This window comes from Limulus polyphemus, unplaced genomic scaffold (assembly GCF_000517525.1).
Source record: "Limulus polyphemus unplaced genomic scaffold, Limulus_polyphemus-2.1.2 Scaffold4754, whole genome shotgun sequence".
In the NCBI taxonomy this organism is placed as follows: Eukaryota; Metazoa; Arthropoda; class Merostomata; order Xiphosura; family Limulidae; genus Limulus; species Limulus polyphemus.
In genome coordinates, this window is record NW_013670364.1 from 30145 (window position 1) to 47316 (window position 17172).

Consider the following 17172-nt stretch of genomic DNA (forward strand, 5'->3'; position numbering starts at 1 on the left):
GTGGGAGAATTAAGAAGTTTCTTCGGACTCTGTACCCATTACCGGAAGTTTGTGAAGGACTTTGCAAGTATAGCTGCTCCACTACATGATTTGACTAAAAAAGGCCAAAAGTTTGAATGGACAGTTTTTTTCCAGCATTCTTTTAAAACGTTGAAGGAAAAATTGGCCTCAGCTCCACTTTTGAAGCTTCCAAATCCCTCACTGCCGTACATACTGGATTGTGATGCTAGTAATGTCGGAATTGGAGAAGTGTTGTCTCAGAAAGTGGGTGGAAACGAACATGTGGTGGACTACTTCATTCGGGTCCTGAGTAGACCTGAGAGGAACTACTGTGTAACATGAAGGGAACTCCTTGCTATAGTAAAGAGTCTAACATATTTCCATCCGTATCTGTATGGCGCCAGGTTTACCATCAGGACAGACCATGCTGCATTACGCTGGTTAAGATCATTAAATAACCCAGAGGGACGACTGGCACGTTGGATCGGAAAGATAGATCAGTATAATTATGATATTGACTACAGAGAAGGAAAATCTCATGGAAATGCCGACGGACTGAGCCGATGACCCTGTAAAAATGACTGCAGACATTGCTGCAAAAGAGAGGTTGAACTAACCAGGTGCCATCAAGCTGAAGTCAATGTGACTGAACGAGTTGATTATGGTGAAATGGAACCAAGAATAGATATTAAATCAGAACAGGAGAAAGACCAAGATATGAAGCCAATAACTGATTTTCTAAAGCAAGTGTTTTGCGCCCTGCTTGGGAGAAGATGTCTAGTCTATGCCCTGTGACAAAGAACTATCGGGCAAAATGGGACGAGTTGAAGCTTGAAGATGGCATTCTTTTCCGGAGATGAGAAACTGCAGATGGGAACGTGGCGGATTCTAGCGTTGTAAGTCCGCAGGCATACCGCTGTGTCACTGGGGGCCCCTTAGAATGGAAAATTATTCATTATTTTTGTATATTCTGTTACAACATAAAGAAAACATCAATATCAATTTTTCATAACTAAGAATCGATAAAAATATACTTTGCATACATATGCTAAAGATTTATTTTCTTTTTCATTACATGGGGAAATAAAACGGACTCAAACCCTACATAAATATTCTTTCTTTAAAAGTTGTCATTATTATTATTATTACCAAATATTATATTTTTCTCGATAGGTGTATCTGCAAAGCTTTTATTAATTATTTTTATTGATAATGATAGGCGCTATTAATATTAACGTTTGTATTAAACAAAGAGAAGTTTAGGAATTATTTCAAAGAATTTTTTTTCATCGTTAATTTTCATTATACAATCATTTACCAGGAATGTGCTGTTTGAGATGCGTTAGAAATAAAAAAATAAGTTAATATATTGTTATTGTTGTAATTATCAGTGCAATAATGCGCTGAAGAATGGAGCCAACGACTAGTGAGGATAAACTATCATCAACTTCAAGATGATACGATAGAGGCAAATTTGAGAAGCTTAAGGCTCGAGTATATGTTAATATTGGTGAAGTTAGCTAGCTAGCTACAAAACTGTCAATACAGTAATATTAATAGTGTATAAGTTAGTTTGTTAGAATATATTTAACGTTACACGGCGTTAGGTAAGTTTGTAAACACAAGCCATGATGAGGGTTTATAAATTATATTCATGGAATTAAACCATTTTCTCAAACTTAAACTTCTAAAGTAATGTTTTTAATTTTTAAACGCACGTTTTTTTTGTTTTTTTGTTGTTGTTGTTTTTATTTTGGAAGTTAAAGGTTAAGTTTGCATTTCATTTTTAAGTTTTAAAAGTTATGTTGGCGTCATTTCTATGCCCAACCCTGATACTGAAAGAAAGTGAAAACTTAAAACTCCCTTTTATTTTTCATGAAATTGTCGATACAACTTTTAAACTTGTAAAGTGCTAGTCGCCACTACTACAGATTGCATATCATTCCATAACATTAACAGGCATAAATCAGTCATTCACCCTGTTAAGTGTTGCTGTTAGTACAGTGTTAGTGTTAGGAAAATACTAGAGACTAGAGGTCTTCCTCCACTCCCCCCATTAATATTAACTCCCAATTAGAGCAAACTACATACTAAAAATGGAATTCAAAATCAACCTGGCAATCAGTTTAGCCAATTACATTTATTACACCTTTCTTACATTTCTACTTATAAAGAGTAGGATGCATTCTTTAATCAGCTTAGTAACTTTGCTGTTAATGATATTTTTGGCCATATTGATCCTCCTCAGAAATTTAAGATTACCTCTCACCCATCTTTTCTCAAGGGAAAATATGTTAAGAGATCTTAAACTATCGTCATTAGATCCCCATCATCTCTGAAATAACAATAGTAACCCTTCTGTTAGCTTTGTTGCTAGCAACAGAACATTGCATTGATGGCTTGATTAATTTATTTATTACTATGCCAAGACCCTTTTCTTTAGATGTGCTGTTGAGTGTATTCTAAACTATATTACACATATGATAGAAATTATGAAATCCCAAAGACATTATCTTCCACTTAATATTATTAAAGGTAATTTGCGAAATATTTGTCCAACTAATCAGTTGAACCAAGTCATTCTGTAGTGCCTCAACATATTGTATACAACAAGAGATACCCAAGAATTTAGTGTTATCTGCAAGCTGCACTAATTTACAGATTATGCCTTTTTATCAGTAATGTAAATAACATAAAGAACGTGCCCAAGGACTGAACCCTGAGGCCCTTCACTAGTAACAAGAATCCAGTTGGATTGAACACTATTAATATCAACCTTTTGCTTTCTCTCATCTTGTCACTATAATCCAGTGATATACAATACAACCACAGAACTGTTAAATAGCAATATATTTAATGAACATTTCAGGATACACACATACTGAAACATTCATTAAATATGTTATCACCTTTGTGGTTGTATTGTTCATCATTAGACTGTGTTTTCAGTCTCGTGAATCTGTTGTTTCTATAATGCAATTTACTAATAATTCCCACACCTAACCAATGTGATTTTCTTAGCTAAGCTTTTATATAGTTTGTTTTAAGTAATCTAAGTTCATGGCCTTTCCATCATCCAGATAACAAATGACATCCTTAAAATATATTAACAGATTACTAAAGGATGATTTTCTTCTAGTGAATTTATGTTGATTTTCTTTTACAGTATATTTCACTAGTTGATTTGCAAAGCTTTTTTGGGGGGAGGGGTTCTCCAATTTTTTTTTCCACTACAGAAAGGATGAACTTCAGCATGTTGGAATTGAAGACATAAAAAAATCTGTAGGGGCTAATAAGAGATTTCAAAGACTCCTTTAACGACTCGCAAAGCTCTTTGGAACAAACATTTTTCTAAATTTTCACACATAACTCAGCCATTGTGTAATGTATATGTATATATAAACAGTGTTTCATCCGGCCATTTACCACTTTTCTTAATAAGTAACTAAACTAATGATTATGTTGTTATATTATAATTTTAGTTATACTCATCTTTGTAACACAATTTTTAGATTTTGCTGAAGATGGAATAAGTTATTCCGAAACTTTGTAAATAAAATGTTTTATGTTTTATCAACCATCTTCATCATTAAACTTTGGTTTCCCCATCATGAATCCATTGCTAACTATAGCATACTTATGAATTCTTAATTCATAACAGGGTTTGCACATGTTATGAGGTAATAAAACTTTACTTTTAAAAAACTTTTTTACTTTTTTACCTGTTTGTGTAATTTTCTTTGTCTTTTTTTTTCCATTGTTATTATTAAGTATGGACAACATTACCATATGCATAAGGAAGGCATGGGTGTAGATAGTACTATACATTGCCAAAGGAAGGGTATTTGGGGATTGGATCTGTCATCCTTCAGAGCCCTACCTCAGATTGCAGTGAGTATATGTATAGGTTTTGTGTGTGAATTTCTTTATTTGTTTATATACACGTACAATACCAGTACCAACACCCTGTTGAGTTATAATACTTGCCCCAATATCCAAGATTTGAAAGCATTGCTAGATCTGGTGCCTTTTACAAGTTGGGTCAGTCAGTTTGTCATTTTTGATTATACCATTTCATTCAACATGTGTTTTGTACTAAAGTTTTTTGTGGGTATAACATGTTTAATGCACTTAGGTTTAACCTCATAGTTTTTAAGTTGTCATGTACAGTCATCATGTTTGTTCAGAACTCTACATACCTAACCTCTTACATAAATAATCTAGACAGGTCACTTAACTATATTAATTACTTTAAGTACACAACACTGCCTTTACATTGTATAAACTTTGTATATTCAAATACAAAATACCATAACCAGAATAAAGTTTTGTACAGAAAGAACAAGTTCCTTCTAGTAGATTGTTATAATATGGAGACCAGTTAAATTGGAACCTTGCTACTAGTGGAGTGCCTCAGAGAATCAGTGTTTGGGCCTTTGCTTTTTCTTACTTACATTAATGAAATAAATATGGTAATAATTATAAAATTTGTAAAGTTTGATGATTACATTAAATTATTGGGTATTTCTAGCTATATTCAGGATGTTAAGGTTCTACAAAATGACTTGGATCAACTAGCATGTTTAACAAATATTTGGCAAATGTCCTTCAAGTATAATGTGTAGGATAATGCATTTAGGTTATCATTATTTTAATCACACGCTTAGGATAGATTAGAACCCACATGACTGAAGAAAAGGATCATGGTATGGCAGCAGATAAGTTGCTCAAGCCATCAAGGCAGTGTTCTATTTCTAGTATTAAAGGAAATAGAATTTTAATGTATATTTGCAGACATATTGATTACAAGTCAAAAGAGGTAATTATCTCTCTAAACAAATTATTAGATAGGTATTACTTGAAATACTGTGTACAATTTTGCTATCCTTATGTAAGGATATTGACCTTTGTAATGATTCTGTGGATAGAAGTTTCTTTAGATGAATAAGTTCAAATTTTTAAATTTACTTTCTCATAAGGACAGAAGGATACGAGTTAATCTGATTGAAGTCTACAAAGTGTTTTCTGAAGACTGTGAGACAAGACATCACATTTAAGATTTGCAAAAGACAGGTTAGGCTCCAGTTCAGACAGTTTTATTTTTTTTAACTGGATGGTTGGCTTATGGAATGAGCTGCTGTCAGCAGAAGAGAAGGCCAGCATGTTATTAGGGTTTAAGAGAGGAATTGCTGATTTTCTCATAAATAAAGGGTGGGTTTAATTATTTACTTTTTATTAAGGGTTGATTACTAAAGATAGCCTTGTTGGACCAAATGTTCCCTTGATGTCTAAATGTTATGATGCTCACATTAAAAGTATTTTATCATTTAGATTTGTGTGTGAATTTAACCAAAGTTTGAGTTTTACAGAATGCTGCAATGAAAATTGTTATTCTTTTTATGTTTTATAGCTTTCTAACTGTTTTTTATATTTCTAATAGTGCAGACTTACGTGTGGGATATAACTAATAAAAGTGCAGAAATCGACTCTTTCAAATGCATTTAGCAGAACAGAAGTAAAATAATTGGAAATACTGTGATTTTTATCCTGATCTACTGGAGATTTTGACTGTATTCCGACGTATAATCATTTTTCTCGTGTTTTCTTGTAGTTAATAAATCATACATTTTGAAATAGTTTCTAAGACTGCATCCCTCTGATGAAAGATAGGTTGGTTTCACATTTTATATTATCATAACCAGTTGTAATTCACTTCTCTCTTCCACTGGATTGACTTCTACGTTGTTTGTTGACAAATAGCTAAATGTAAATATTTTTACAAATTTTAATGAATAATTAATTTACATTAAAAAATAGTGATGAAAATTAATTATTGCTTTATTATTTTTAGTGATTTGACATTATAACCAGGCTGAATATACTATTGAAACTTGATCATCAGATAGTGCTCCCTGAAGCTACAAAAATGTCTTCAGTAAAAGTTAAGCAAGAAAAAACAGGTACGGATGTTATTTTTGACTGTTATTTTCAGTTTTTTTTCTCATAAAAGAGCACAAATCACCTTGTTACAATTTTTATGTTACATTACGTAATGTATTAAGACTGCATGGTCATCCTATAACATGTTTATGGCATCTTATGATATCAAGGGTGTTAGGTTATTGGAAAGGGGGAATTGTAATGATAAATGTAATTTCAAGAATTGAAAATCTCATACTTTTTTATGATTTTCTTAGCATATATCTTGGAATTTGTGAATCAGTATTTTAACATTGCATTTGACTGAGAAGATAAACTACAGGTGTCATAAGATGAGAAACAGAATTTCATTATTTAAAGTAAAATTCATTTTAACTCGTTGACTGTTGATTCACCGTATAGTGTAAGGTGTGCCTCCAACAGTTGAATGCGAATGTACTGTATGCAATGTATGGCTCACAAACGTTCCATGTGCACTTAAAGCAACTGCAGTCAAAGGGTTAAAGAATTATATTTTCCATCTTTCTTTGTTTATAACGTTTTTCCTGTTAGCATATGATTACCAAATGTTGATATAATGGCATTATTTAATTACAAAGTTTGCTTATGAACCATGTTTTTAGAAAGAACAACATAGTATAATATTTTGCATGAATATTGAATACTTGTGTGCTTGCTTGGATCATATAGCTTCTCCTATATTTAACACTTGCAAATGATAAATAGTGCTACACACTTAAGTATTGCATGTTCAATTACTCATTTAGATCTTATATTTTTTAAATTGTTGAAACTCATTTTAACAAAATAGTAGTGGTGGATAAGTCTCTCAAGACATCCAAGCAGTGCTCTGTTATTAGTAGCAAAGCCACTAGTATTTTAGGGTGTATTTATAGGTGTATCGATTATAACTTGAAATACTGTGTGCAGTTTTAAGCTCCTTGTACAAGAAAGGATACTGACTCGTTAAAAAATGGTTCAGAGGATGGTTACTAGGATAGTTTCAAGATGAAAGGGCTGCTCTGTTAAAGTAATTATCTAATATACCAAATGGTCCAGGAACCAACCAGATGGATGTAATTTTAGATTTCTTGTTAACAATAATGAGGATATGGTTGCAAGGATTGAAGTGGAGAAATATTTTGGGAAGAGATTGGTCATTGAATAATTAATTTGGATGTTTTGCTAAATACAGAGACCGTAGTTAGTTTAGTCATAATGAATGCATGCTGGGTTGCTGCTGGTGTTCAGTTGGAAACAGTTATTTTAGTATGCTAAATATTAAATTTGTGTAAATAAACATTAGCATTTTTGTTTTTTGTTTTTAAATGAACTACTATGTATCTGTTGTACAATGTTGTACATTTTAGCTGAAAGCACATATTTCAAGATTTGTTATGTTTTTCACTGAACAACAAACTAGTTTCACCCAAATCCTTTTTTTTCCAACTTTTTCATTCCTCACTTTTGCAACATTGACTGAAATGTCTTAATTATTTTGCATTAATTAATGCTGATATTATAATAAGTACATTTCACACAACCTTTGAAAATATATTCTTCAATGTATTTGTGATCTTACATTTTTATCGAGTGAACACCAAGTCATTACAATGAAAAAATAGTTAAATTGTTGAAAAATAATTTGATACTTTAATTCTGCTTGTTTTTTGGGAAGAAGCTTTTTTACATTAATTGCTAAGACTTTATAAATGGCCTCTAGTGGCTCTGCTTGAAGTACAGCTAGGCAATTTAAGTGATGTAATAAATTAGTGTCACATAAACTAGTCAGTCATTCAAAATTACAATTAAATCAATTAATCAAAATTAATATTTTCAATTATTACTGTTTCAGATTATTTCAACAGTTGATTTATCAAAATTATGATTAAATTAATAGTCCTGAAAATAATCAACTATTCAAAATTGGTAATTTTGATTATTTGAATAATCAATTCATTGAAATTATGATTAAATCAATTGTCCTGAAAATAATGAACTAATTGAAATTATGGTTCCTGATTATTCGAACTATCAACCTAATCAGAATATTGCTATTGTGTTTGTTTGCTGTTAAGCAGAAAGCTACATAATAGATTATCTGTGTTCTGTCCAGTTTTAGCCTTATTAGTTTTTTATTTAAATTCAAGGTTGTTTAGCTTTGCTGATTTGGATGGGAGAGATTAATAGTGCCACCAAACTTGCTCGTCAGTGTTATGGCAAAACTATTAAGATTACCTGTATTTCTTTTACATACTTTGCATTCAAGAACACTGTACTAATTGAATTTCAGGAAAACGTTAAGTTATACTCTGTATCTACCCTTTTGTATGAAATAATTTGTGAAAGGTGGGACTAAATAGAGCACATTAATATTTCAGCACCAGAGCTACTTCATGCTCGCTCCAACCTTGGTGGTGTGTTGCAGAACTTGATGGATAAAACTGATGAAAGGTTAGATTTCTGTCATTCAGTTGGTGGAATTTCACAAGAAAAGAAACTAGTTGGCGTGTTTTTATCACTGAATTCTGACACTGATTTCAAATTATTTGCATGTATATCTGTAAACAAATGCCTTTGAATGTATATGATGGAAATTGTGTATAATGCATTTACAGTGGGATTTTATAGTTGAAAGTTATATTTGATGAAAACATTTTTATTCTTGCTATTCTGTATCTGTTTTCTGCTGATGAAGTAGTCATATATTTTTCATTTCCTCTTAATTTATCAGTAAATTAACCAAGTTATAAATAAGCAATTCCAGACATGAAGTATAATTTGCCTTTTGAAGTTAAACTTTACTTGAGATTGGTAATGAACTGTGAAATCTGAGTAGCAGTTTGAATTTGTAGGAATAAATTTATTAATTTTTTTTTTCAGAAGCCAATTGTTTCTAGCAATTACTTTGTATCTTTAAAAATACCATAACCTTACTTTATATACAAAAACTATTTTGATACTACTAAACTTTCAATTTAATTATTTCAGGCCTTTAGTACGTATAAAATAGATAAAGTATACTGAAATCAAAATTTGTGGTCAAGAGTTCTCTAACACATCTGGCTTTACTCAAATAGTTTTATCTTAATGAGCTCTTAAAAGAAATATTTTTTCAATTTACAGCATTTTGTTTTCTTTCTTAAATGATGAACAACAATTGTATATTGGTATAATTTTCCCGTGTGTTAATCTTGTGAGTGAGAAAAGCTACAATACAACACAGAGTTAATTTCAGAGCAATACTAGGAAGCAAAAATATTTTTTCACTTTATGCAAACCGCCGGCATAAGTTACAACTTGTTTTAATAGCTCATAGTGTTAATATTTCAATATGCAATATCACATAGGCAATTAAAGGATAATGTGTAAAGTTATTTGATAGGAAAAAAGTCAACTAATTTTACCTACCATGATGTTAAGCTACTGAAACAAGTTGGGTTGTTAATGACATGTTTACTAACTTTAATAATAACTTCTAATTTTGCATGTATGCTTTGTGTATAATACTTTCCAGAATAAAGGTTATTAATTCCAGGAAACTTCTCATTATATCTGAAAAGAACAACTCTCATCTTAATGTTGTTAAAAATCACTACCTCCACACTTAGAAAAAAATGGCAGTTGTACAATCAGACTTGCATTAAAAACCCAATGCTATACCAAATGAGATTAATATGCTTATGATTTTGGTATTGGTAACATGGGCTATTTGTAAAAGTCACTTTCCAATATATTTTTCTCAGCAGTTCAGGTATATATTTTAAGGTTTTATCAAATAATTGTTTAATCCTCTCACTACAGGTAGGTCAAAATGCATGTCATGACTTTTTTAGTGTTACATTCAAAATTTAATTAAACTACTTTATTATCAATGTATGTGAATAAACTTGGAATCAAAGCATAGTTTATAAGTCAAGTTGTAATATTATATATGTTTTAAGTTCTTCATTTTATAAAGAAATATTAAAAAAAAATCCTCAATCTAAAATGAGAATTGTGACATTTGTTCTCTAGGTCTTCCCTCTTCTTTAACTTATTTACCACCTCTCTGAGAATTTAATACAAATTACTCATTATAATATTGGTATTACTAAGGCAAAGTCTAATTTTTATAGCCTTCAATCTTATTTGTGTACAAAGTCATAAACTATAAAATCAGACCCATCAGTTACACCCTCTCTTTCACAAATTGCTAATAGTTCTCTCTGACATTTTTTGCTATATTATTTATAACCAATATAAAGGCAAAGTTTTAATATATCAAATGAATTATGTTATGTTGTTTTCAGCACAAAGTATTGTTTATTTCATCTTCAGTTTGAAAGTTTCTCTTGCAGAGGTCAACTTGACAAGCTTAGGGAAATATTTAAAGGCTCTTAAGCTACAGTTAGAAAGCTAGATAAATTGTGATAGTCATAGGGCATTGTTTGCTTTGTGCATCTTATTATTCTTTATTCTTAGGTGCATTGTTTAAGCAAATAAAAATTAATTAGCGTACAAGTACTATTAGTATTAAAAAGTAGGGTTAAGTTTCATTGGCAACCAACATAAAAAAAAACGAGGTCACAGATAAGTAGTATATTTCCAAACCACACTTATCTGTTCTCACATTACAGCTGCTAGGTTTCTTTTCCTTTGCTCATCGAAGCATTGGTCTGAGTTTTTCTTGCTTGCTCCAGTCTTGTATTCCCCCACTTATATTCCTGGCAATATCTGTCTCGTGACACTCTCCACCTATTTCAATGTGGCCTATATCTTGTTACTGTATATAAACACCTCCTTCAGATAATATTGACACTTTTTCTCGACAAAGCATTCAGTAACTGGTTTTTGTAGTACGACTGTTGGAGATACTTTGAGTGGACTTTCCAGAGAGAATTTAGATTCAGTTTTCCTTTACCCTGTCTGTTTCTCAAGAGGCCATTCTGGAACTACTGCCTCCTGCTCCTTTTCTTCCATTGGTACTTCGAGTGCCTGATGTTTTGGGGTTTCCCTGTATACTTTTGAGACTGTGCCTTCCTTGATGGTGGAAAGGTCTGAGGGCGAGCACTTTGTTCTCCCTCTATCCCCTGATATTGCGGTTCATGCATGAAGGTTTACTGCTCAGTTACATGAAGGGACAACTGTGACTTGTCTGCCACGTTTGCAAGAACAACATGATTTCACCTACCACTACCAGGGGAATCATAATTAGACTCTCAGAGAATAAACCCACACCTGGCAATGTGGGGTTCCAGAAAGGAGTCTGTGGTCAACCTGAATAGAACACAATTTTCTAGGATTCGTCTAACTAACTATAATGCTGAGATATTTATCATCCCTATACCATTTTTAGGAAGCTTTTCAGTGATCACTGACATCAGCCCCTCAATCCATTAATACCAGCATAGATTCGGCCCATATCCATGTGGTTCCTCCGCTCGGTCAGAATCGCACAAGGGGTGGTGGTGACTACTGCATGCCTTTGGGATCTGTGGGGGCTCGGCTCCAAGAATTTCTGGACATGTGGAAAACTTTTATTCCACGGATTCGTGGGCACTACAGGTACTTGCATCAGGATTAGTCCTTCAGTTCACATCCACTACCTTTATTCCCCCCCCCCCCAACCTGTAATGTTTCTGCCTACCACAGATTCTCGGATTTCAAAACTTTGTTCCGTGGCTATTGGAGATTTGTTGGTCATGGAGGCAGTGGAGAGAGTCATTCCAGTTCTGCCTGGGTTTTATTCCTGTCTGTTTGTTGTGCCCAAGATGATGGGAGATTTTCGTCTGGTCCTGGATCTTTCTCATCTAAATCAATTCCTAGAACCTCCAAAGTTCATGATGGAGACATTTCTCACTCTGCATTGGGATTTTTCACAAGTACTGTGGATGACCAAGTTTGATATTGCCAACACCTATCTGCACATTCCCATAGCGGAGTCATCCAATCACTATCTGCATTTAGTGCACAAGAATTTGGTGCTGCAGTTCAAGGCTCTGTCCTTTGGACTAGGATCAGCTCCTAATGTGTTTAGCCAAATCATATGAACATTTTCTTATCTCCTATTCAACTCCACGCTATGGAACAGACAGTCCGACTCTTATGTCTCCTTCTCCCAAGATTCTTTCTCTTTTGGGGATGTGGGCATCACTTGAATCCCTCATTTGGGAGGAGCACACATGAGATCTCTTCAGTGATCTATGCTCAACCAATGGATCATGAACAGTGAACCACCTGATTCCCCAGTTTCCTTCATCAGGATCAACATCTTCGATCTCCAGTGGTGGTTCAGTGCCGCCACCTTGTTCAGAGCTCCAGCTTTTCCCAGATGCCTCACTTTAGAGATGGGGGTGCATATCTCAATGGTCAAGAAATCAAGGGACTAGGGACAGACAACAAGGCTTCCCTCCTCATCAGTGTTTTAGAACTTGCTGTTCAAAGGGGATGTCTCAAGGTCTGTAATTATTGAGGGGCAAAGTCATCATGCTTTAAACCAACAATTCTATGGTGGTGTCTTATATTTCCTATCAAGATGAAATTTGATTCAGGTCTCTTTGTTTTCAAACCTTTGATCTTCTATATTGGGCACACTCCAATCATATCAGCATACTAGCTTGCCATATTCTGGATGTGATGAATTTAGTGATGGATCAATTGTCTTGACCTTACTGGATTATCCAAACAGAATGGATGTTTCATTGAGGGTTTTTCTGTTGTATTTGCTCTCAATTCAGGACACCAATGATCGATGCATTTGCCACTCATTGGACCATTCAACTACTGTCATTTTGGTCTCTTGTACCACACCTTTGAACAATGGCAATAGATGCATTAAGTCAGGACTGGATTGCATTGCCCACTCACCTATCTGTCTGTTACCCAGAGATTGCCTGGCTCAACCCCAGGTTTCCATTACTGTGATACCTTCAGGAGACCCACCTCTTTTATTTCCTCTTTGGCTGTCCCTGTTGAGGCAACCAAGATCCAACATGTTACAACCATCCATCTCGAAGCTTGAGCTTCATGTGTGGAGATTATGTGGTCCTTCGCACAGCATCAGGGTTTAACTTCTAAGGGTGCCATGTACCTGTCTCAGTCTCTATGTTGTCCTACAATGGATATTTATCAATGGAAATGGCACACATATTGACAGTGGTGTATTGTGAGGAGGTTGAACCCACTTCCTCCAGACGTGCCAACCATAGCTTAGTTTTGATCTGGCCTTTGACAAGGGTTTTGCATCTTGCACAATCACCCTATATAAGGCAGCCTTGTCGACTACCTTTAGATACTAGAAGAGACACTACTTCTTTGAGTCCCCAGTGCTCTCTGAACTCCTCAAGTCGCTTCTGGTCCTTCATCCCCAACAACTGTTTCAGTTACCTAACTGAGATATGAAGGTGGTGTAACATGCTCTTTGTTGACATCCATTTTATCTCTTAGCATCATGTACCATGTATCACCTTTCCCTTAAAATGTATTTTTTGTTGATTCTGGCCTGCAGACATCACCGGTCAGAGTTGTTTGTGCTGCACATGCACAGAACATTTTATCATTCTACCTACATTCTTTTATACTCTGACAGGTCCTCCTTCTTACTAAGACACTGGCAGACAAGGAAGGGAATAAATCTTTTTCATTGATTCGTCTGCCCAGTGTTTGGATCCTGATCATTTGTTATGTCCATTGAGGGTCTTGAAGTATTAGGTTGCCCACACTAAGACTTTTAGAGGTGCTAGACAATGGCTTTTTATTCATTGTGACCCTTCAGCTTCGTGGGATTTATCCTCGATTACTTTGACAAGGTGGGTATGAAAATTGATCCATACTGCTTATTCTGGGCTTTCTTTGGAGGCAAGGAGACTTGTTCAAGTCACGTCAGACTCATCCCATTTCTACAGCCTTAGCAGCCCAGATGAATTGCCCACTGGAGCGACATTGTGGGAGCTGGTATGTGGACCTCCCACAATACTTTTATCTCACATTATTTGCATCATCTGACAGTTTCTTCCTCTGAGGGTTTTGACTACCCCCTGTAGCTGTCCTCTCGGTTATAAAGAGGAGTGGGTATTTTCATAACTAATATCATCTCTTTTTTTTTTTTCCTTTCCATGGTCCCTTACCTCTTTTTCACAGGATCCCATTCTATGGCAAATGTTGCCCTGTCAGGTGAGCTTTTATCAAAGCAAATCTGCACTAGCAACCACTAACACAATATACTTTATCTAAGTTGCAACAGGCTCTGTAGAAATGAGGTGTTCCATTAGACAAACTAGAGGCAGACTGGGTGGTATTACACTGCTATGCTGGACCACCTCTCATGGACGATCATGAGTAAAGCATAAGGGAATCCTGCCTGTCCCTGCTGATCAGTGATTGCATAAATTGAGGTTGGTTTGCTCTTTAAAATTTAGAGAACATGGTTCACCTATTGCACTTTTCATGAGCATTGTTCCTCAGAACTCCCCAGTGCACATTACCTCCCCCCCCACACACACACTCCCCATATTCTACTGGTGGACCTTATCACTTGTAGTCCTTACCACTCCCTGTTTCCAGCCACTGGGGTGGTGGACAGAGGTTATTCCTTCAGAGTGGTCGAGTGACTTTTTTCCACTCTTGGAGAAGAGGGCAAAGTTGGGGACCCTCCAACCCAGGACCCTGGATGTTTTTCTCCCAGATGTCAGTAGGAGTGGCACCATCCTACATGTAATACCAGTTTAGATTTGACCTACAGCTATCCGGTTGGGTTGAACATGGCCCTTCTTTTTGATCATTATTGGTTCAGTACATTCTTGATGGAAGAGGATCCACTATCTCCTCATAATTCTGAATGCAGAGTGATGGGGTGTTGGCTTTCGAACTTCTTCAGGTTGAGGAGAGGGTTTGTTCATTTCAGTGTTCCTTTCTTTCTCATCATGATTCCGGTGACTTGCAATACATCACTCTATAGCTACAGGTTGAGATCCACTCACAAATAAATCTATTGCGGTCCATATATCTTAGCCACTAACGTGGGATTTAGGGGCCATGGCCCTATAATTCCAATCCTGAGCAGTGGGACCTGACCAGTGGTTATGATGGATCACATCAAATTTCACCTACAATGCATGATTTAGGTTCTGATTGAGGAGCATATCTGTTCTTGATGTACTGACACACCCCTGATTTATGCCGATGCTTTCTCTTTGCATAATACCTTCACTGGCCCCTGTATGGGTAATATCCTCACCGGTTTCTCTACCTTCTCAATGTGGGATTCTAGCTGTAAGTGTGAGAGGAGATGAGTATGTTTTGGAAGTTAACATTTTCTTAAATCAAAAATGTATTTCCAATAATACTTACCACCTCTCCTGCCCATCCTCCCCACTAAGAGCCGATGGGTCAGTCTCGAAAAAAGGGTTAATATAATCTGAAGGAGGTTCCTATATACAGTACCAAGATAGAGGGCACATTGACGTAGGTGGAAAGTGTCATGAGATAGATATTGCCAAGGGCAATTAAGTGGGGAATAAAAGCCTGGAGTAAGTGAGAAAAAATCAGATCAATGCTCAGATGGGTAAAGGAAAAGAAACTTTAGCAGTCAAGTAATAGATGTAGTGTGAATAAATTTTGTTTCATGGTTTTTTCTGGTGATTACAAGGTTGGTCAAATCAATGAAGTACGTATACAGTTAGGGTAGAGAAAATAACTAATAAAATATAAAATGTTACCAAAAAAAAGTTTGATATTTATTTAGAAGGTTTTAGTGAATATGCCAATGAAATTTGAAAATTTTCAGATGAAAAGTATTTTTAGTATTAACATGAAAATAGCTTTGCACTTTGAGCAGTCAACACTCTGACTCCATATATTCACTGACAAATTTTTAATATAGATACTTAAATAGAAATTCTGATTTTTTAGTCTACAAAACTTTTGTAATGTTTACTAAAAACTTGCTAAATTTTATGAAGATATATAAAACATTTTAAAAGTTATACTGTGGAAACTCTGATGGTTACTTCGTGGTTATAAGGTTGGTCATATTGACCAACCCTGTATAGAAGGTGTTAAGAGAGAGAAGATTTATATAACTTCTGAAGTAAAGCAGATTCTGTAAAAATTAATTGGTGACCTGTATGATCTGAACAAGTTTTGCCACCTGATACATAAGTTTTTATATTCTAAGCAGTGTTTGATTGGTGAATGTCATTTCAAAGAGATTACAATTTTTTTTCCTTACACCATTAGCCCAGTATTCTAAAATTCTTCCTTAATTTTCCCTGTGTATTGTTCCAACAGCAGAAGCCATGTGATGCTGGGAGCATGCGTGGTGAATTTCTCGAATAATTGGGGAACTCCGCGAATGTTGGAGACACCTCTTTGTTAGTATATAAGCCTGGCAGAGAAAGCCAGCAGGAAAGTATGAAAATGTGAACAGTAGTTACAGTGAGGTTTGGGAAATTTACGATTCTGTTTCGAGCTAGTGTGTGTTTTTCACTGGTAGAGAACGAAGTTATCGAGATTGTGAATCACTGTGATTTATAGAGTGTATTATAAAAGTAGTTAAGTTTAAAATGACGAGAAACATACTGACTGTGGAATTACTGTTTACTAAAAATTTGTATCAAGAAAGAATAAACTGGTTTAATCAAGAAAGGACTTGTGTTGCTGAAGTTCCTATGAAAGAATTTCTACTGGAAATTAACAAACAAGCAGATACGCAAAAAATTGGTGTCAGAGAGTTAGACAGAAAAGAAAAAAATAAGATGGAAACAAGAAGTGGCAAATCAAACTACAGCTTAGCAGATTTGATGGCAGCAATACAAGAACAGCAAAAGAAACAAGAAGAATGAGAAAATAAACAAGAAAAGAGACTACAGCAGTGGTTGGAGGACAAAGAAAATAAACAAGAAGAGAAACATCAGCAGTGGCAAAAAAACCTGCAACAGTGGCAGCTCAAACAGCAAAATAAACAAGAGAGATTACAGCAGTTGTTGGAGGAAAAAGAAAAGAAACAAGAAGAATGAGAAAATAAACGAGAAGAAAGACTACAGCAGTGGATGGAGGAGAAAGAAAAGAAACAAGAAGAGAGGCTACAGCAGTGGTTGAAGGAGAAAGAAAATAAACAAGAAGAGAGACTACAGCAGTGGCAAGAAAACCAGCACCAGTGGCAACTGGAACAAGAAAGGAAACAAGAAGAATGAGAAAAGAAACAGGAAGGAAGTCTCCAACAGTTGTGGGAAAGTCAGCAACAGTGGCAAG

General features: G+C 34.9%; 1 protein-coding gene across 4 annotated transcripts in view; it reads left to right on the forward strand.

Moving 5' to 3' along the window:
- The first annotated feature begins 1253 nt into the window (after positions 1 to 1253).
- LOC106471643 (protein lin-37 homolog) overlaps positions 1254 to 17172 on the forward strand; it is a 46785-nt gene continuing 30866 nt past the window's right edge. Inside the window, exons 1-4 of one of the 4 annotated variants that reach the window (XM_022400255.1) lie at positions 1256 to 1607; positions 3772 to 3891; positions 5852 to 5960; positions 8322 to 8394. In XM_022400255.1, coding sequence (XP_022255963.1) covers positions 5927 to 5960; positions 8322 to 8394 — 107 coding nt within the window. In that variant the 5' untranslated portion in view covers positions 1256 to 1607; positions 3772 to 3891; positions 5852 to 5926. Of the gene's footprint in view, positions 1608 to 3771; positions 3892 to 4979; positions 5074 to 5851; positions 5961 to 8321; positions 8395 to 17172 lie in introns of all 4 variants that reach the window. The other 3 variants (XM_022400256.1, XM_013932257.2, XM_022400257.1) reach the window with 3 other exon arrangements.